This window comes from Paralichthys olivaceus, chromosome 24, assembly GCF_024713975.1.
Source record: "Paralichthys olivaceus isolate ysfri-2021 chromosome 24, ASM2471397v2, whole genome shotgun sequence".
NCBI lineage: Eukaryota > Metazoa > Chordata > Actinopteri > Pleuronectiformes > Paralichthyidae > Paralichthys > Paralichthys olivaceus.
The window spans coordinates 10,879,986-10,902,209 of record NC_091116.1 but is presented as its reverse complement, the minus strand read 5'-3'; the positions used below and the strand labels follow the sequence as shown (position 1 = coordinate 10,902,209).

At 44.2% G+C, this 22,224-nt stretch overlaps 1 protein-coding gene and 1 long non-coding RNA gene across 8 annotated transcripts; both read right to left on the bottom strand.

The window, feature by feature from the left end:
• Positions 1-1,782: 1,782 nt before the first annotated feature.
• LOC138407066 (uncharacterized) lies at positions 1,783-6,153 on the bottom strand. 2 transcript variants are annotated; one of them, XR_011240502.1, is made up of 3 exons: positions 4,894-6,153; positions 3,032-3,266; positions 1,783-2,167 (listed from the first exon to the last, which is right to left on the bottom strand). It is a non-coding gene; the product is annotated as an uncharacterized lncRNA (long non-coding RNA). The 2 variants fall into 2 exon arrangements; XR_011240500.1 differs by having other exon boundaries at positions 3,134-3,266.
• Positions 6,154-7,238: 1,085 nt separating this feature from the next.
• On the bottom strand, positions 7,239-21,815 carry LOC109645319 (probable ribonuclease ZC3H12C). 6 transcript variants are annotated; one of them, XM_069520703.1, is made up of 7 exons: positions 21,674-21,812; positions 15,370-15,472; positions 13,814-14,699; positions 13,272-13,411; positions 12,955-13,189; positions 12,442-12,548; positions 7,239-11,227 (listed from the first exon to the last, which is right to left on the bottom strand). In XM_069520703.1, the coding sequence occupies exons 3-7, from the start codon at positions 14,629-14,631 to the stop codon at positions 9,615-9,617; spliced, it is 2,913 nt and encodes a 970-aa protein (XP_069376804.1). In that variant the 5' UTR covers positions 14,632-14,699; positions 15,370-15,472; positions 21,674-21,812; the 3' UTR covers positions 7,239-9,614. The 6 variants fall into 6 exon arrangements, with proteins under 6 accessions (XP_069376804.1, XP_019966453.2, XP_069376805.1 ...); XM_020110894.2 differs by lacking the exon at positions 21,674-21,812 and adding an exon at positions 18,370-18,639; XM_069520704.1 differs by lacking the exon at positions 21,674-21,812 and adding an exon at positions 15,537-15,554 and having other exon boundaries at positions 15,370-15,450.
• Between the last annotated feature and the right edge of the window lie 409 nt (positions 21,816-22,224).

Genomic DNA, 22,224 nt, shown 5'->3' with positions numbered 1-22,224 from the left:
CAATACCTGTACACAGGTGACGCAACTTGGTCGACTCCATGCAACACACATGTGAAGCAGTTCTCAAACACACTGCTTGTACAACTAAATACAAGTTCAGTGATTCACAGACAAGACACATCTAGCATTTTTTACTTCATACAATAAATGTTTGACTTTGTAAAGAACAATGCAGACACTGCTTTTTTAAAAAAAAAAACAGCCTCATTTTTAGATTTATTGACAGCTGCCATATCCCCCATACACAACATTTAACAATTATTATGTGCTGTGATAACTGGACTCATTATGTGGCCCTATGAGGCAAACAACATGTAAAATCACACCATTGATACAAATCATGATGAGAACAATACAATGTATGAGGCCCAGCAGTCTCCACACTGGAAACCTACCTTCTGATGCTAACACAGGAGTTTCCAAGAACCTCAGTCCACCGTCCAGATGCACCTCATTGATGACTGATCAGTTAATCACAGTGGAGCTAGAGGAGAGACGAGAGACAAACAGGGACACTACAGGAAACACCCCCACCCTTAAAACAATGATTCAACACTTACATCACATTTCACTAACTAACAACTACAATCAGTGTATTCATTACAATGCATTTGCCAACTAATTACTGCTGCTGGATTCAAAGTGAGCGGCAGACACACAAGTTGTACCACAAGGGAATGTCACTTCACACAAAATGGCTGCCACCATGAGGTGGACAAATCAAACAACAGGTGTTACTCAAGCTACCTTCACGCAACACTCACACAGGTGACCAACACAAACGTGGAGTGCAACACCCACCAAACCAAAAGAGTGACAATTACACCACCTACAAAGTTGCTGCCATTCACCAACACAACAAACGTGAGCAGACACATACACAGCTACTGATAGAGATCACGATCAGAAAGCCTTTAAAACAGCAGGACCATGGGATTTATTATCATCATCAACAACAAACGACACAATGTTAAAATGCCATGCTGAGTCCCAGCAGCCTCCACACTGAAACCTACCTTCTGGTCCCGACACAGGAGTGTCACGACCGACGCTGACGCCAGCGCTGGAGGAACTGACACCTTCTGTACTCCACCTCTTCCATTCACCTCCACTAATCAGCCTTGCTTGGCCCCGCCTCCTGCTCATTCCACACACCTGCTCAACACCTGTATAAACTCAGCACAGATCACAGACATCAAAGGACACGTGAGAGGTGAGTGAGTCAACACAGACTTCCTTCACTTCACACGTGCTGAATTGGCAGCTTTTATTTTGAAGCTTCACACAATTAGAATCACATTTCAACACTTTAACTCGAGCCGCTTCTCTTTTGCTCTCCAATACTTGATCCAAACAAATTGCTACCTCATGCAATTCATGGCCACACACAAACAAAGTGGCTTCATGTGGACACAGTCTATTTGGACTCAGAGGGATAACATTATTGTCTTTATATAGCACAGTATCACAACAAACAGTTGCCTCAGGGTGCTGCACAGTCTCATGGGCTTGAATCCAGCCCGGGAATCTCCACGTGTACATTTGCATGGTCTTCCAAAGGCGCGTTGGTCCCCCCCCCCCCGGCACTCCTGCCTCCCTCATGGTGCAACTTGCGCAGCAGGTGTACCCATGGCTCAAAAGGTGAGAGTGCTGAAGGTTGCGTGACCCTCCATGTCAGCCCTGCGACAGATCATGATGTCCACACTAACTACATGAAATAAACAGACCGAAACTTTGATGTCCCTCATTAATGTCCCACATGATCTGAATTCATCTGAATCATTTGAAGTCGTCTGTTATTTTTATTGTCTTTTCATTCAAACACTTGTCAGAGATAGTTTGTGACAGAAGAACCTCCACTCTGGAACAGATCTATACAAGTGATAACCAACAACTGGAACAAGCTCACATGTCTCAGTCCTTCCATATTGTTATATTCATATTCTTTTTTTACTTTACCTGAAAAGTGACTTTATTTGAACTTTATCTTATCTTTAACTTCACTGTATATTAACTCTATATGATGTTAATGGACTAACTAAAGCTGTGTGATGAGCCTGGTGCAGTACAAAAGTCATGTTGGGAGTTGCAAGTTGTACTCCAGTGTGACCTCTTGTTTCTCTGTAGCATCGACTCTGCTTCTGAGCCTCGTGTCAAATGTCTCTCGCTGAAAGAAAATAAAACAAATGCAATAAACATCAATTTCGATGACAAGTACTGCAGCAGTTGAGTCAATTTACTTGGTGACCTTCAACACTAACATTATTTCTGATTTCATTCACATCTCTACTCATTCTCACATATCAACAACTGTTCACACCTTCAGCTTCCTGTCGTTTGTTTTGTGACTTCACAGAAAGTGAATCACTTCCTGTTTGCCAGGTTGTCTTCAAATTAACATTCAAGACATTAACTAGTACAATGACATGAAACATCACACGTGTTTTAAGAATACCACACTGATTACTTACTTATATTTAGTAGCAGTCATGAGGTGAAGAACTTTCACTTTACTTTTATTCATAATAGAGATGTCACAGTTCCCCCTTTTTAAAATATATAAGGTACAGAGTGTAGACTTTAGTGATATCTACTGTTTAAGTTGCATGTTGCAGCTGAACACCTCTCACCCTCTCCTTCTAAATCATGAAAAGAACCTGTGGCAGCTTCAGTTACCTCAAAAGGTGTTTAGTTTGTCCGGTCTGGACTAATGTAAAAAACAAGCAGCCTCCGTAGAGAGCACCCCCTCGATGTAAATATGGTGTATTTAAATATTAATGGCCTTTTCAACAGTAAATAAAACTACATTCATATAATTTAGATGAAGTGAACTAGTGAAAACATCATGAGGATTATCTGACATTCAATTTCTGCCAATAGATCCCTTTCACCTAAATTTTACACAGTGAACCTTTAAGTGAGAAGATAACACACAAGTAAATAGGTGGTTGCCACAAATTGGATCAAAAAATATCTTAATAGTATCATATCGTGAGTTGCGCTTTTAAAGGGGCCTATTGTGAGATGTTACCTTGATCGCCCACACACGCACAGTAAAACTATCAAAGGGCCCAATCCAGGAATCCCGGACTTGGAGAATTCCTCCCTCTGTCCAGAATTTACACCAACATACCCAGGACACAAAAGCTTCCATCTTGTGCATTTGGAGCAAGAGTTTGTCACATTTTTTGGGGATCTATCATCGTTTATCTCGTCGCTTTGTGCTGCTGTGAGAGGCCTTCGGCGTGACGCAGACAGCTGGAGATCTGCAGGAAATAAGAGTCACAGTTACTCAGGGTTGTGTTCTCCATCAAATCCAACAGCTTAGTGTTTGGGAAATGTACAACTACAACTCACTGTGGATATTTGGTGATTAGAGATTTTGTTTTCAGCTTTATATCAAATTAAATGTCCTTCTACTTATAAGGTCGGAAAAAAAAAGAACTACATGCTAGGTAAAAATATAACATAATATATATGAATAGAAGTTCCTATAAATGTTAATTAAACATTTGTAAGGTCCTATTCGTGATGTCACGCTACATACATACATACATACATATATATATATATATATACCATATATATATATATATTTGGGGTTTGGTAGGGCTGGGTGATACAACACTACTGATACAATGTGTAGACTTAAGTGACATCTGGTGGTGAAGCTGCATGTTGCAGCCTCTCCTTCCAAACAGAGAGAACCTGTGGTAGCTTCAGTTGTCATGGAAACTCGTATAATAATATAAAGAGATACAAAGTATTTAAATAGAAACGATCCATTCTAAGGTAAAGAAAACAACAATTTGTACAAGAAGAAACACACAGGGAAAACATCACAAAGATCAATTCATATTAAATATCAATTGGTCCTTTCACCTAAATCTTACACACTGAACTTTTAATTGTCATCACCAGCAAAATATGTGTGTTTGTTTATATATTTTATATATCTGTATATATAACAGAGGTCCTGCTCTTGCTTTCTACTTCACACAGATATTTTTAAATATAATAATATATTTAGTTTCACTTCGGTTGTACAACCTGAGGTGGAAAGTGTAGCAGCCTACAGATGACTCAGTCATTTTTATCGATATTTATTAAACTTAGTCATTAAGGTCACTTTACTTTTTCCAGCAGCTTTAAAACTAATGTGATTTGAATCAAATGGATTGTCTGAAACATTTCAAATATTAAATAAAGCCACCGGATTTTATTTGGAATTTATTGTCATTACAGTAAAATGTTCATACTTTTCTTAGAGAAGCCAAAAAAACAAAATAGTATTATTATTTGAATGTAGAGAAATTGTGAATAACTAAACTTCTTTGATAGAATCTATCTGTCATGAACACACTGAAGTCTTTAGACAATGTCAAGTTGTTCAGTCACATGTCTGAAACTTTTCAAGTTAGTTGATATCAAATTTTAGAAATAAATGTACACGTATGAAAATCACCTCAACATGAAAAACTACTCTCATCAGTTGATGATCACAATAAAAGTCACATTATTATTTCTATTAAGTTGAAATCCTCTTTTTCCAAAGGTAAAGCAAGTTTAGCTCCGGACAAAAGACGTGCTCAAGTGTTTCACATGAGAATTTCAAACACGCTCACTTTTCTTGGTTCATGTTTAAAAGGTGAAACGTTTAGAAACAGCTTCTTTCTGCTCCAAACACAAGTTTCTCTCTTTTACTTCCCATCACTGAGCAACTGGTGCCAGGTGTGGTTAGCTTGTGGTGCTAGCTTAGCATTGACATGAGAAACTAATGAGACGAGTTTTGCTCTAAAACACGAGTGAACAATGAGAAATCTGCAGCGACACGTCAAACACACACAGATCGAATAACTGTGTATAACTGTTGATATTTGAAACAGAATTCACCTCGTGAAGATCTACGGGCTCCGTGTCCAAGCAGCTCCGGGTCCATGCGGAAGTACCGACTGGCAAACAGGAAGTGGTGGAGTTCAATGGAATATATGGAGAAAGAGAGGAGACACCTGGAATATACCAAGTCAGGCCGACTCCCGGGGGTGTATATGTTTTTATTAGTAATTCTATTTTTAAAGTTTGAATGAGGGATTTGTTTTTCTAAAGATGTTTTTATAAATCAAATTAAAACCACACTAGACTTTTTAGTACAGTCCTCTGCCTTTAAACATAAAATCTTAAGGATGATGCAAACTCATATGTATTAAAACTCTGTACAAATAATTAAGAACCATCTTCTTTCCTGGAGCTTTTTTTCTTTTCCTTAATGTGTCCATCATCCATCTCAGACACATATAACTATGTACTATATATGGATATATCTTGATACATTTCTGGAAAGTTGGTGTAGGGCAGCGACTACAATCCCAAACACCTGCATCATGCGATGCAGCAGGTTACATCATGGCCAAGAGTGTCTCAGGTGAAGGTTCTCCCACAAGAAGATTTGTGAATGCAAAGGGGACTTGAGGGGACAAAGGTGTATTGCTTGTTTGATGCAGTGGCTCAGATGGCATTAACAAAATTAGAAACATCCTGTCTAAGCAGGATGCTGAAAAACTAGTCCATGCGTTTGTAACCTCTAGATTAGATTACTGCAACTCTCTATTAGCAGGATGCTCCATGAAGACTGTTAAAAGTCTCCAGTTGGTCCAAAATGCTGCAGCACGAGTGCTGACAGGAACTAGAAGGAGAGATCATATCACTCCTGTCTTAGCTTCCTTACATTGGCTCCCGGTAAAATTTAGAATAGAATTCAAGATCCTGCTCCTCACTTTTAAAGCCCTCAACAACCACGCCCCCTCATATGTCAAAGAGCTGATAACACCTTATTATCCAAGTAGATCACTTCGTTCCCAAAACACAGGCTCTCTAGTGGTTCCAAGAGTCTGTAAGAGTAGAGCAGGAGGTAGAACATTTAGCTACCAGGCTCCTCTCCTGTGGAACCAGCTCCCACTCTGGGTTCGGGAGGCAGACACTGTCTCAGCATTTAAAGTAAAACTAAAAACCTTCCTCTTTGACAAAGCCTATAGTTAGGGCTGGATCAGGTGAGTCCTGAACCATCCCTTAGTTGTGCTGCTATAGGTTTAGACTGCTGGGGGAACTCCCATCATGCAAGTGTCATCACTTCCCTCTGTCTCTCTGTCTCTATGCCCCCCCACACCTATTTATTTATTTATTTATTTATTAGTTTTAACATGTCAAAGTGTCACTTTGTCCTCCCATAGTCCCTCTGGCTCTTCTCTCTATCTCGTTTCAGATAACTCCGGCACCGGGACTGCAGGACAACAACGACTACCATCGACATTGTTAGCATTAATTAAAATAACTCAGTAATTCATTCATATATCTAATCCTGTTGTAGATCGCTACATTGTTATTGTTATAGTCAGCCCTGATACTGATGGTGCCCAATTGTTCCCGGTCTCTCTCTCTCCACCTCATCTCTCTCTTCTCTCCCCCGCTTTTCACCCATCTCTCCTTTCCTCCCCCCTTACTTTTCTTTCCTCACCCCAACCGGTCGAGGCAGATGACCGCCCACATTGAGCCTGGTTCTGCCAGAGGTTTCTCCCTGTTAATGAGGGAGTTTTTCCTCTCCACAGTCGCCTGTGCTTGCTCATTGTGGGAACTGTTGGGTTTCTCTATGTTAATATTGTTTTAAGGTCTTGACCTTTAAATGTAAAGTGCCTTGAGATAATGTAAATTATGAATTGGCGCTATATAAATAAAATTGAATTGAATTGAATTGAAATGGCTAGAAGGTTGACTTATAGATTGTGGGACACGAATTCAATTCTTGCAACATCCAAGCTGAAATATTTATTTAATATTATCATCTGTAACCACCTACATGAAAAAAAGGTTTGGGAGTCTCTTCTCTGTGAGTACCACCTAAAGTAGCAACCCATTGATTCGATCTTCTGGTGATTAGAGATTTTGTGAAGATGTATATCACATAATTGATCTGCATTTGTGTTTGTCACAAAGAAGTGTCTCAATGATCTGCTCTGTTGATGGAAACAGAAGAAACAATAAACCAGCATGTTATAAGTAACATGCAACACTTCAAAATGAGGAATATAAAAAAAATAGAGAGAAATTTAGAAAAATTTGAATGGGGTTGTAAGTTTGTAAAACTAAACATGTGTTTGGTCGAGTAGCTGTAATTCCGTAGATGCGAATTGTGATTCTTACTCTATTCTCATGTGTGGAGGGTCATTCAAACAAAAGGCTTTGTATAGCGGTACTCACTTTAATGAACAATCACAAGTACAGTTGAGAATCTTACAAACAGTTATGCTGTATTTCTACTGGCAAAATGTAGATCGAGTTTGAAATAAAGGACTTTGATTCTGTATAGATTTGAAACATCTAGAGCAAACAGGTCAATTTATAATTTACGATCACCATCTATGGAAGAGTGCACTTCAAAAAAAAACAATGTTGGACCAAGCTTCCTGATCCTACAGAAAACAAGATAGCTTTCTGCCCTGACTTAAATATTTATAAAGATGGGTGCTTCACCAAACACTAACACTTTACGAAATGACACATTAACAAAGAAAACATTAACAACCACGCTTGTGTACAATTGAACCCAGAAGCTTCTCAACAGCGAGCATCAAGTACCACAGATGGGTCATAAATGCAAAACACACAGCTTTGTACACAAATTAAATACACGCAGAAATCAAAACAAATCAAAACATGCATAACAGTTAGCTGAACATAGTTCAGAGTATTGGATGTGTCATAAGCACAATGCCATGAAGAGGCATTACTTTGGGCCCACGCTCAGGTGCCACGCTGACACACGGTGTCAGGAGGCCAGAGAGGAGGCGCTTCGATACACACAAAGGTTCCCTCATATCAACAGCACGTGTTGTTGTACACTCAGTCGACAGTTGTACAATGTGACACGTCGGACAGGAAAGAAACCAGTGGGCTTTACGTAGCTGGCTTGTGATAAACCGCACGACGAGCTCAGCGTCGAGGTAAGTTCCTTGGCGGAGATTTTGGGTTCAACTCAATTAATTACGGATTAATTTATAATTCCAATGAGTGTTGCAGACACTCAAAATAGCCGCCATCGGAGATTGACTCAAATGGAAAACTGAACTCATTACACACTGTTGGGGTCTTTCCCCTAAATTAACGATTTCTAGAAATAATTTGCCCCTGATAATAAATCAGTTTTAGAATGTGACTTATCCACATCAAGGCTTAAACAAACTTTAACTTATTCACTTTGATTCTCAAATGAGCCGTTTTGTCCCGTCAGCCAGTGAAACAAAACAACAGTCCTCGCTGGTAGTTAAACTGGAGCTCCTGTAAAATAAAAGCCAGCTTCAAACCCAAAAGCACAGAGAGAAGTTGAAACACCTAAACATAGTAGGCACACAACTCCTCCTGCTTCATAACATATTCGAAGTAAATGTCTCAAAGCTCAGATTAAAAGATGTTGGCAATGCACTTCATCATCATCACGTAATACACAGAGAGTGTTTGATAAATACACGTCAACAAGTCCATGTACTGTATAGAACATCAGCGACTTAGTTCATGATACAATTTGTATCAAACAAGGTTTTTCTCTGTCTAGCGCGGATTCAGCTGGGATCTGCTACAGACAGCGGTAGACGCTGTTCGACGAAATCACTGCCGGGGGGGGGGGGGGTTTGGTTAAATATATTTACAGTACGTGCAAGTTCCGTTCACCGGTGTCGAGGTTGATCCCTGTCTGTTGCAGAAACCAGAGCGGACCCAGAATAAAGGGCCAGAGAGAGAGAGAGAGAGAGAGAGACAGAGAGAGAGAGAGTTAAAGAAAGAGAGAGATGTCCCTTACTAAAACTAAGGTACACACGACAGGGTCACCCATCTCTACAGCTCTGACCGAAATACTGACGCCGTCCCAAACAAGACAAACGTCTTCACCGACATGAAAAAAACCCCACACGACAGCTGCACAGCACACAGGAAGAGGTTAATATGATACACAGATGTCAAATAGTCGTTTGAAACAGATGGGATTTTGCAACAAAAAAGGAAACATGTGAAGGGAAGTTTGAATATTTATGATGCTTTTGTTTTAGTTATAAATAGAAAATCCCATCTGACTGGTGCTACACACATGCAAGAAAAACATTTTCCAAACACTGTTTGACTCAGCTCTGAGTATAAGTGTACAGTGCACACGATGGGTCATAAATGAAATAACCCTTCATGTCGTTTGCTTTGGATGTGAAACAAACACCTTAAGATTGGGGCTGTAAAATAAAAAAGTGCCTTAAAATGTCGATGCATTCCTTCATGGGAAGCTACGAATTAAATCACAGAAAAAGAGATTACAATCGAGCACGTGTGGAACAATCTTCTCAAGTTGCACTTGGTGTAAAAGTCACAGATTTCCACTCCATTTTTCCACACGAGTGGATTAAGTAGTCGTTGCACAGTGACTCGAGCCGGGTTTGGATTCTCTTCAGCAACTTCATAAGACGAGATCATGCTCTCCTTGCAGACAAAAGTTTTCCAGCATTCCAACATGCTTTCAAGAGTTTCAAAGGCAAATTCATGTTTGTCCGCTGATGCGAACCACGTTTTTATTTTCTTATTCTTCAGTAGCCCGTCTGGGCCTTCTCTGCCAGGATGGCGGCTGCCAGCTGCTGGGGGTCTGTGACGTGGGGGCTCCTGGCCATCACCCGGCTGACTAGCTCCGAGGGAAAGATGTTGCACAGATTGATGAACACTTTCTCCCTAACGTCCCCGTAGCAGCTGTGCGCCGGGGACTCCGAGTGCTGTGGCATGTAGGAGGGAGGAGTGTGGGAGGGCACCGTCAGGTGAGCGCTGTGCGGAGGGTAGGGCGGAAGAGGGGTGCTGGATGGATGAGGAGGATGAGGGGAGAGGGCGGGAGGTGGAGGGTGATTAAGGTAATGCGTCGGGGACGGGTGGAGAGCTGGGTGAGAGGAGTGTTGCTGGGCGTACCCGTCCTGCGCCCAGGGAGGGGTGTGCCAGGACGACTGCCGCGTGTCTGGCAGGCTCTGATAGGCTGACGGCTCGTATCTGGACGGTGGTAACGGCTGTCTGTAGTACGTGTCCCAGCTGGGCAGAGCCTTCGGTCGGTGGTGATGCTGCGACGTCGAGAGGTGTTCGTACAGATGCGAGTCCGACACACTCTCTGCTCGCGTGGGGGCCAGGCAGCGGCCAAGAGGAGAGCCAGGGGGGTGAGGGTTGGGCTGCGACAGAGAGTGGTAGTCGCCCGGGCAGCTGGAGCGTGCGGCCAGCTGCTGGTGCTGGAGATGAGGGGGTAAGGAGTACAGAGGACGCTTGGGCGGAGCCTCTGGCAGCGGTTGATCGTGAGCACAACTCTGCCCACGTGTCAAGCTCAGGTGGTAACTGTGAATGCTGGTGTTAGTCGTGTGGCTGTGCTGGATATTTGTGTAATCCGCGTGGTGGAGACCACCGAGTTCATGGTTTGTTGCAGTGTGATGGGGGTACAGGCGGCTGTGGGGGTTCGAGAAATGGAGGTTGTCTTCCAGTAAGGTCTCTGGGGGACATCCAGGACATGGTCTCTCGCTGTACGAGTCACAGCTGCTGCCGCAACTCGTGCTGCTCTCGCTGCCGCACTCGGAACCCGCGGAGCCAAACGAGCCCAGCCGCAGGTCCGTGTCGTTGGGGAAGCGACAGTCTGGGCTCCGTCTGGAGGACAGGCTCAGGCCAGAGTAGGCACGCATAACTGAGTAGTAGCTCAGGTCAGGGGACTCACAGTGAGGGTAGAGGTCGTGGCTGGAGACTGGGAGGAGACTGTGAGGAGTGACTGCTCTGGACTGGTGATCCTGGGGGAGGTTAAGGCTGGATGGAGGGCCCCCTGGGGCCGGGGCCATGGTGCTACTCCCACTGCAGCTGCTGCTGCTGGAACTGCAACTGCCGCCACCACACAAACTGCTCTTTTGGCTCTCCACCCTCCCTTTTGCCAGCAGCTTCTCCTCAGCGTCACTGTACGACAGAGCTCGGATGCTGGGGTCCGACTGCCTCTTCGGGGCCCCTTTCTTTGCCTCAATGCTGCCAGCTGGCACACTGTGGCTCTTCACCAGCCCAGCGTCTCCCTGGTTCTTCGTGGTGACGCAGGTCTTGGCGCTGGCTCTCAGCTCGTCAGCCACGGCGCGCTGAGGCTGTGCACCTCGCTCTGGGTGGTAGTACTTACACTTGTGGCCATAAGTGCACTTTTTCCCTGAAAAACAGAGCCAGAGAGTGTTGATTAGTGTTTATTACATTAGAAATACACAGTACTTTTTTTTTTTATAACTTTTATTTATTAAATGTAAAACAGAGACATGTGCACTGACAGTGCCGTGTACAAGAACACTATTTATTTTATTTTCTTTTCAAACATTTTAAGAACTTGAATGGACAACCCCCCTCCCCCTGGTCTTCTTACATAATTAAAGTATAGTACAAATAAGTAGATATAGTTACACAAATGTGAAATAATATAATAAAAAAATAATAAATTAAATAAAATGACAAATGTACACATACAAAAAATAAATACATAAATAAATAATACACACAACAAAACAAACAAAAAAGTGCTAGTGCTTACCATTAAATGTACAAAGCAAATATCAATGGCTGCTTACTCCTCTATCATCCAAGCTATCTGCCTCTGACGGCACAGAGGAGCGGGTACATGGCCATACAATGTATTTCTACGGAGTAACGTCCAGAGCTGGCAGACCATCTAGATAGTTATGTAGTGGTTTCCAATGAGTATAAAGCCTGTCAGATGAGCCTCTGAGTGAGGATTTGATCTTCTCCAGTTTCAGAAGACCTAAAATATCATGTTACCAGACTTTGATCGATGGTGGTTGAGGAGCCTTCCACAGTAAAAGAATTCTCTTACGAGCAATAAGGGAAGCAAAGGCAATAACATTATTTTGAGTGGCTGTGGTGCGGAGGTCGTCTGGGGGCTTGCCGAAGATAGCGATATGTGGGGTTGGACTTAGATTTATGCCTAATATATCTGAAATTGTTTTAAAAAATAGTTGCCAGAAGTTAGACAACTTGGGGCACGAATCTGCAAGCATCCACTACATTTCTCATTGAATTTGTCTGGATAGAGCTTTGAGAGTCTTTCCTTGCTATAGTGAAGCCTGTGGAAAACTTTAAATTGTATTAGTGAAAGTCTAGCACAGCTGGATGTCGAGTTAACAGCCCCCAAAATACACAGTACATTTCAAGCATTACAGCAAAAATTGTATAACATATGTCACCTGGGAAATTGTTCAAGCACATTGAAAACACAGTCTACACACAAACATCATGCAACATCAGTAGGATTTAAATTTCCTTTAACTCATTTCCTGGTGCGCTTTTAGATATGTACATTGTGTGTGTGTCTGTTTCTGTGTGTGTGTGCGTGTGCACATGTGTATATGTTCTCACCGTATGGACAAGGCTGTTTCTTCTGCTCAGGCATGACAGGTCTTTTCCTCAGGAAGTTGTCTAAGGAGGGGCCATGACGGCCCAGAGGGTCGTCTGGGGGCATGAATCTGAGAGACGGTATTAGAAAAGGTTTTTTTCATTAGGGTTGCCGTGGTAGTCGGTGGCACCGGTGTAACACGGTGTTCAGGCACATACCGATTATATAACTTGCCCCCTTGTGTGTCAGTGGTTAATGATAAAGATGATAAGGCTAATGTATGTTGAAGCACAGTGTTTAGTTTGCTATAATTTCTTCAGTAAATAGTTTGAAGGAACGGGAAAGTGTATATATGTGTATACAGAATTAAATGAGATGTAATTCTTTATCTAAAACCAAGTGCAAATTGTTATTGTTGTGGGAAATCTTATATAATTGTTCAAATTTCATTCAGTTACATCTCTGGATTCACAGTTTTTTCACCAAGGTCTATGACGTTGACAAAAGCCGTCCCTCACTAACCCCTCCCTTCCTACTTGTCGTTGACGAAGGAGTACATGAGCAGCCGCTCGTCGATGAACTTCTTCCACTCGGGCCTCTCGTTAGCCAGGTCTCGATAGTTGTCATTGGAGACGATGATGCCGTCTGACTCATATGCCAGCTTGACAATGAAGCGGTCGTCATAGCAGACCACGCGCCGTCCTTGGACGCGCCGTGAGGGAGTGAAGACCAGGATCTTTTCTTTCTCCAGGCGACGCAAGATCTCCTGATCTGTGGAGAGGGGGGGGGGGGGGGGTTTACAACAATCTGCACGGACTGCGTGTGTGTTTGTGTCACAAGGTGTCTCACTGACCTGTTATAGGGGCATCGGGGCGGGACTGCTCTTTTCTCCATGCGGGCACAAACACTGTGATGTCATGATGGCCACGCTCGAGGAACCAATCCACTGCCAGCTGGATGCCCTGACAAGAAAACACTTCCTTGTTGCCATGACTACAAAGGCAAAAAAGGGCAGAGGGTATTATCAAATTAATGTTTGAGGTTTTACATGGTGTCATTTTACAGTGAGTGGACTGAAAAACATTTTATCGTCCATTTAAAATGATTTAGTCTAACACAACAATCCTGCACTAAATAGTCTTAACTACTAGTCATTGCATCATTATTAAATGAGTACTTAGTGGTCATTACTACATGATTAGATTAAAAAGAAATGGTGTTTACTCAGAGAGTATTTAAGAGTCATTACAACATAATAAAATGAGCAGCTAATCAGTAGACATGGATCTGACACCCTTGCTTCAGTTACTACAGTCTCCAATTATCACAACTGAATGTCTCATACTAATTCTAACCATGTCAGAGAGTGAAGACTGGTTACTAGGGACTACTCGCCTCATGGCGACATTGCTTCCGTCCACCACAATCGGCCGCAGGTTGTCCTGGTCGCACAGAGGGTCTGAGAGACAGGGCGAGTCCGACCTCTGGCCGTCCAGCAAATCAGAGCAACCGCACGATGACGAGGAGGATGAAGAGGATGAAGTGGAGGCCAACGATCCGGCCGGCTGCTCGCTGTCCGACTTGGTTCCCAGCTTGACCAGCTCTCCCAGGATGTCGTTGATGAGGGTGTCAGGGCCCAGCTTGGACAACACCAGTCGCACTGTCTCCTCAGAATAACCCAGCTTCAGGGCAAACTCCAGCTTAGCCCGGTACTCCTTCCCGCCGGCCGCAGACGCTGGCTCCGATTTGGACGGACTGGGCCGGGGCTCGGAGGGGTTCTTGCACGGGGAGTTGGGTGGACATTGCACAGGAGTATCATGTTCATGCCCAGATGAGAGTTCAGATGGGGGTTCAGGAGGCCCCTCGGTGCCCAAGTCCACACACTGGGTACGACAAAGTGGCTGGTGGGTGTTCTTAGCGTGAGTTGATGCTCCCTCTCCTCCAACCGCGTCGGGGCCGGCAGCAAGGGTGGAGCTGGAAGATGATGCCGGCTCGCAATCGGCATCGGGCCCAGAATTTTCCTCCACTGCGGCCGGCGGAGGGGAATTGGCGGTGCTGCTGCTACCGGAGCACTCCCCCTGCTCCTCCATAGCAGGGGCTCCGTCAGTGCCGCCAGCCTGCCGGTCGGCCCCAGCTACGTGGAGATACTCCAAATCCGGCCCCAGGTCGAGGATGTGGCCTGCCCCTGCCTCCACATGGTCCTTCTGACCCATGGATCTGTCACAGACATCCAGCACACCGGAAGATAGAAGCCCTCTCACAAAGCTTGAGTCATCGGTGTCTAAAAGAAAGAGAAACGTGAGAGATCCGAACACAGCTTTAAGTAACGTATTTTCACATCTCCCGTGACGACATGTGATCGGATCTCACTTCCCAGCTCTATATACACATAAGCATGTACTTCATTTCACTAAACAATGTTGATTCGAGCAGGTCAGAGCATGCAGACGGTGTCACTGAGAATAGACAGATCTGCTACAGAAAGATTTTACCCATTTGAAAATCAGTAAGTGGTGGTACTTCCTTCTGTATTTTAACCATTTGTTTTCTTGTAGTCAAGCACTTTTGTGTTAAAGATGCTCTATAAATAAAGTTATTATTAATATTACTGCAGGCATTTTTACACTTTGACATTTTCTTCATTAATCATTGGTACTGGTCCTCAAATGCAAATCTGATAATATGAGATGACAAATATTGCGGTGAAGACATTAAGTATGAAGTCTGTTACAAAAGCAACAAGTCCTGAAAAATGATTTGCATTTCGCTCATATGATCATGTAAAGTCAACAACTTGTGTCAATTTAGGGGACTCTTACTCTTCACTTTAATTTCCCTCTGTAATTTTTTCCCCCCAGGGCCATCATAAAACTCTCGAGTCGTCTTTTTCACACGGGCTCTGTCTGGGGCAGTGGCTGAGGCAGACACAAAGAGTCGGAGGGGCCCCTCACCATAATTAATGGATTCCCCGCTTTTTTGGGGGAGTCTGGCTGCAGCGGGTTGTTACGGGGGCCACGCCACAGCACATTAATCTGAACGAAAACAGAGGGAGAACTGTTGAGAGAAAAAAAAGACAGCAAGCCGTTAGTGACGAGCGCGACCGTCCCTCCCCCCTCACCTGGTAATTAGGGTCCATATGCTTCTTCCCACCAGGGTGGCGGAGTTACTCATTAAAACATTGCCAATCGCCGTGATGCATTCAGGAACTGAAGACATGGGCTAATGTGATTGGTGCCAAAGGTTTAGCTGCACGCAAATTACAGGGAGCTCTTTGGAAAGTTAATCTGGGAGCATGACAAACATCTTCATCTGGAGAAGCTAAATTACAGGCCTGGTGTATTCTGACTGGACTCTATTATATTATTATAGATACCATTTAAGGTTCTAACAGTGTCTCACACAAGGTTATGTTTTACTGGGCTGAAATCCTTTTAGTACATCATCAAACAACCAGGCCTTTCCTGGTTGTGGTTCTGAAAACGACTCAGACTCACATTTTCAAACACACGATGGAAGGGGAAGTGACATAAAGCTGGTGGAGGGGGGTTGGGGGGGCTGTTGCAAGTGTGCATTTTACAAAAAAGGGGCTACCTAGCAACACGGCCGGGCCGCTGTTGCTAAGCTACAGCTGTCGAAAGCATTCTCCACTTGCAAATGCCAAGACAGAGGCTGCGGCGTTCAGACGGCGAGTCGTGGGTTGAAGGGAGGGTCCCTCACTGGAATCCCACCCCGCTACCCAAGACAATAGAGGTGGAATTGGACTGGGAGCGTGCACCGTGGGCGTTAATGGTGCCCGTGCACACATGACAACACACACATACACAAAAATTACTGCTGGAGAGAGAGTCATTTCATCCACTCTATTAAAACCACCTCATTCAAACTGCCCTTTCATTCAAATATTAATAATTAATAATATTAAACTTGTTTCAAAAACTACAAATCATCATCGCAAAACTTCACAGCTTTATCTCACCATGTGAAAGAAAGTGAAAAAAAAGTATCCCTGATCCGCTTTTGCGCCATAAACCACCGCTCTACAAAATGTAATGGTAATAACCTCAGTATTTTTTAAGTTATGCTTCTGACACACAGACAGAGGCCGATCGATGATACAATAGATAACAAGAGCATGATGGGAAAGATTCACTTCAAACAGTAAAGTTTAAAGGATTCTTCAGAGTTTCAGGTTTAACCTCGTGCAGACAGACCCTGATGCATCTCTTTTAGGGCTAAATCTTAAAATGCAGATCTTTTTTTTTTTTTATTCTTATAAATTAAGCATAGTTTCTATTATTTTATACTTCTGAACCCGACTTGTATTTGCATAGTGGTCCAGAGCAGGAAGGCTCCCTGTTTGAACCCGGCCTCTCGCCCTCCTGTGACCCTAACCCTGACAGATAATGGATGGATTCTGCTCAAATGTTTCTTTTGTTTATAAAGGGTTCGAAAATTATAGATACAATCCCACAAAAGGTAAAAAAGACATATTGAATAGTCTCAAGGATATTAACAACTAAAATGACTACATATTCTCAAACAACACATCCTGACTCGTGGCATACGATTGTAAATGAGCTATATATGGTTTAGGATAGTTTTTTTTTCCAATTTCACATCGATCTCATTTTATTTGGTCACATTCTTTCCACATCTAATCATAATCCTGTTAAATGTGACTCTTTTCATGCTTCGAATTGAAAAGAAACATCGTCTGGTGTGGTCCCGGCTCCGGTGAATGATGCATTCAGCAGAAAGAGTCTCAACGGACCAACAGCAGAGCAAGTGACCTCCTCGCACCATCTCCAGACCTGCGGGGTGAGTGGGTGCATCTTTCAAACATCAGCTGAGCAGCTCCCACACACACACAGACACACACACAGACACACACACAGACACACACACAGACACACACACCACTGCAGGCTTTGATGGAGGCAGTAATGAATATGTAACACAGTCCTTACAGAGCTTTGTATGTGGGAGCTTTGTGTTAGTGTGTAAAACTGAAGAGAGTGGGGGGGTGGGATTGAATGTGTGTGTGTGTGTGTGTGTGTGTGTGTGGGGGGGGGGGGGGGGTGGGGGGGGGGGGGGGGTGTCTGGCGGTACATCACTGCGGGACACTGTGCAAAACTTTCTGTAAAAAAACTAAAGGGGGGGGGTGTGTGTGTGTGTTTCTATGTGTGTGTGTCTAGATAGGCTTTCCCCGCCAGGAGCAGGGCAACAGATGTCTGCTGAGCTGTACTCGCAACTGGTGTCTCCCCCCTGCACACACACAAACACAACACACCGCACCCCTGCCTCCAGACGGCCAATGGAGCAACAAGAAAGACGCGGCGGGACACACACACACACACACACACACACACACACACACACACACACACACACACACACACACACACACACGGTCAGATGTGCACAGACAGAACTGCACACACTCCTGAGCCAAACAACCTCTTGCATCCTTCACCCTGATGCGACCCAGATAAAAAAAAAAAAACAAGCTTGCTTTTTGTTACCCCCGCCCCCTCCGCAACAACACAACCCCACCCCCACCAAGCTCCCCTATCACCACAGATAACACCGTTAGCAGAAATTCAAACAACTACAGCTGCAGGCAGGTGCAGCGCTGCTTTGCACGTCATGCTGTGGTTAAACTGACAGTTCAGGTCTCGACTCGGCCAAACTCTGCAGCTCCCATCCACAATATCTCACCAAGTGCCTCTTTTCCTCCTTGTTTGAAGTTTTAAATTCAAGGGGACTTGAGTCATTTGAGGTGTATCAGTGATTTATGATGCCGCGGACCCTGTTGGTTTGGGAGCAGCAACCTGTCATGAAGTAACACTGCTGCAGCACAGACAAGGAATTTCAAAAACAATCACTAAAATGCCCCAAAAAGAGGAATTTCAGTGTAAAAGTGAGATAAGAAGCAAATAAGTAGGACTTACCAAGCCTTAAAAGATCAACAAAGAATCAAGCAAGGGATGTTAACTCATATTTAGATCCTTAAAACAAAAGAAAAACAGTGCAGGTATCAGTGAGAAATAAGTTGCAAATTTCCTCAGCATCTACATCCAAGGCTGATGAAGCTGCAGGAGGAGCACAGAGCAACTCCAGCCTCCCTCCTCTGCGTCCGAGTGTCGGTCAGAGCTGAATTTTCTTTCCTAGCAGAGCAGGAAAAGTTGCACAATGAGCTGCAGAACAGATGGAGCAACAATGTCTGCCATTTCCTCGTTTAGAGTGGCTGCTCCTCCGCCAATGAGAGCACGGCGGCTTCACAATGAGGCGGTGGAGGGGAGGAGGTGGGGAGTGGCTGCGGGCGAATGCTTTGCAACACCCAGTTTCCCCAAGGCACGCGTACTTAACGAGCACCACACATACACACACACACACACACACACACACACACACACACACACACACACACACACACACACACACACACACACACACACACACACACACGCTGCTCAGTCTCAAAGGGCTTCCCCTGTGTGGCCTATGAATCAACGACGGCCGAACAATGGAGCCACACAATGGGAGGCCGGGGAGGGCAGCTGCAGTGTGAGGGCTGGTGCTATTACGGCCCGGGGCAGCAATAGAGAACACCTGGCTGCAGAGCGCCACAGTCAGACTCCTCTCTTTGTCCCAGATGGGGGTGGTGGAAGGGGGTTAACGTGGAGAGAAAGGGCCGGGGCCGCCTGAAAGAGCAGCGTGGCCTTTAAGAGAGTGCAGGGGGGAAAGAGGAGAGTGTGGCGGGGCTGAAAGAGAGAAAAGGACGAGGGACATCAAAAAGTTTTATGTCCAGATGAGGATGAGGAGGGCACCTGCTCCTCTTTGTTCTGGCACACTTCGGGCAGATGACTCGGAAGCACAAATCTTTGGCTTTCTGTCCTTTATGGGGCGATGTGCAAATATAGATGATTTAAATCATTTGAACTAAATAAATCCACATTAATATCAAGTCCAAAACAATAATGTTTGAGCTGTTGAACCAAGTGCGATGCTGGTTCATGTTTGAGATTTAACACATGCTAAAAAACATAGAGGACAGAGAATGGGCTACAATAAGGGAATGGATCCAAAATAAAGAAAAAAAGGATTGTTCCTACTGGAATACAATAATAATAAATTGTAAATGTATATATACGGCACCTTTTAAAACACAGTTACAATGCACTTTAATAGTTAAAAATGAAAAAGTGAAGGCAAAGAATAGAGTTAAACATTTGATAACATTAGGGCAGAAATAGAAGAATAATATAATATAATTTTCAGAAATTATTTAAAATACTCGGATCAGAGCCAAGATAAAATACTTAGTAAAATAAAAGGTTGAAAAGTTTTTAATAGATTAATTCAGACCTAAAGTCCTGAGAAAGCACACTTTTAAAAATGTGTCTTAAAAGCTGCTTTCCCGATATGACCTTCAGAAAACGTGCAGAACGCAGCAGGAGATTGTTCGGGTCAGACGCTTTCGCAACAACAGAAAAAAGTGCAGAACATTGGAGGGGAGGCGCCTCGGTGAAGGACATGACGTATAAAACCTGCTGCGGAAATCCAGCGGACAGAGGCGGAAACATAACCTCCTCCAAACTCTGCACAAGACTAAAAATTCAGCAGAATTGATCTCGTCAGTGAAGACGTCAGCACGTGATGTAGAGCAGTGTGTTTTAGTTCGGCAGGAAAACAACGGCCTGAATCAATAAGAATGTGTCGTGAGTCAGATCAGGCCATCGAACAACACGCACAGACAGAGGAGCGCTCTGCGGCCGTCTGTCGCAGCAAACAGGTGTGTGATGCAGCAGCAGCAGGATGATCCTCTGTCTCTGAGGACGCAGAGAACACCGAGTTCCACAGAGCTGAGAGACGGCGTTCAGCTCTGCCAGACGAGCAGCGAGGATTTGTTGAGGATTCCAGCAAGAATGAAAATAAAGCTCGGCATGTGTTCTGATTAAAGCCCGGATTTCTGGGGGCGAGTACACACGGAAAATAAATCTCTAACAAAAAAACAGCTGATATACACATTTGAAAATCTGACATCGTTAGTGAACTCTTGTAATTGAGCCTTCGTATTTTACAGTGTAACCAAATTATGAATGATTATAACTACAATCAAATATGTAAAACTTTAATTGACATTTTACAAACAAGGGAAAAGTTCATATTCAACCTGTAATCACCCTCAGATGGTCTGAAATAGTTTTCCTCGTGGTCGAGCAGAGGGTGCCGACTTTAAGCTTGATGTGTTGGTCGTTGTTATTTGTTATTGCGACATAATGTTACGTTGTTTTGCTATAAAAACAGAGGATGCTAGTGAGCGAACAAGAGTGGACGATCACGACGAATATATGTGAAAATACAAACTGAAGATCCTCGTGTGACTCCTTCAAATGTCTTGTTCGAGGACATTTCAAAAACAACACGACTCGGACTGAGAAGCTTGATAATGAGCATGAAATATTGTACTTTTCTGGATCAGATTCATCAGGGAGGTTTAAACAAATGCTGAGAATGATTTACACGCGCTGTAACTGACCCGGGGTCTGTGGGCAACAGAAGGAGACCTCGTGACCTCTGACCTCTCATTCTCTCTGACCCCTGGAGGATGAACTCAGTGTGATGGTGCAAAACATGCATTTGTCAGTCAAACCAGGAAGACTGCAGGTGCAGAGGCTGAGGGTCCAAAATGAAAAGAGGAGGGTCTGTCTACCTCGAAACATTAATCAAAGGGGTCATTTGATTCACATCAACCTGAGAAAACTGCAGTTTTTACAAAACCCATACTTGTAAGTAAAGACCCACCGAAGTGAAAGGAGGGGATGGGATTAAAAACCTCATGTGACGGGGGCAGACAGCTGCTGGGACCCCCGCCACCAGGAGCCTGGGCTGCTTCTGATCTGCTCCACAGCTGTGGGGACAGACAAAAGTGGACACGGGGACACTGAGTCCCTTCGTGGATCCAGCAGGGAGCAGAGGGAGCCTGTGTTTAGCTCGGGCCTCCTTAAAGAAACCGCCTTTACATGCACCTCTGCACGGGGAAATCAGTGAAACCACACGTGCACACGCACGATCGTGATGTAAGAAAACACACTAACTGTATGAGAGGGGAGGGGAGGCGCAGAGGGGCGCGCACGACCACCGCAGAGCCAGCCCCGTCACGACCTCCCTTGCAGCTGCTCCCCGGCACCAACCTGCGGCTCCTCCACAGGAACGAGTCCGCTCCGAGGGGCGCGATGTGCGGCCACTCACCTGTTCAGAGCCGCTGCCGGGGCCTCCTCCACCTCCAGAGGAACCGCTCGGCGAGAGGAGAAAGACAAACAGAGGAGGAGAAAATGTTCGCGTCACATCGTGGCGACGCAAAACATCCGGCGGGATGTGCGGCGTGACCCGGCCGAGCTGCGGCAAGCTGGCGGGAATGAGCAGGCCACTTCCGCTCTTCACAATAAGATGAGACGCGCGGTTACATCGCAGTGAGGCAAACAAAGCGCTTTTACTTGGAAAGGGACATTTCCTCTTTCACAAGCGAAATATGACAACATAATTTTCTTGAAGCAGCTTTACTAAGATCTTCATATTATTTAAAACTGTTTTAAATGCTTTGTAAATATGATCTACTGTTAAATGTTAAAGAACCTGACATTAAGTTAAAATGAGCTCCACTCTAAAAGATAATTCCCTTCAGTTATATAATCAAATTGTATAATACATGTGGGAAACTTTCCATGTCCCTTTACTTTCTATGCCTTTTAAAAGTACCTTTATATTTGTGCAAATTATTTTATGTATTCATAAAAAAAGCA

Coding starts and splice junctions, on each gene's coding strand:
- LOC109645319 (XM_069520701.1), bottom strand. CDS start 14,631: ATGGGTCAGAAGGACCATGTGGAGGCAGGGGCAGGCCACATCCTCGAC. Junction 13,190..13,271: donor CCCCGATGCCCCTATAACAG/GTCAGTGAGACA, acceptor CCCTCTCCACAG/ATCAGGAGATCTTGCGTCGC. Junction 11,228..12,441: donor GAAACAGCCTTGTCCATACG/GTGAGAACATAT, acceptor TCTGTTTTTCAG/GGAAAAAGTGCACTTATGGC.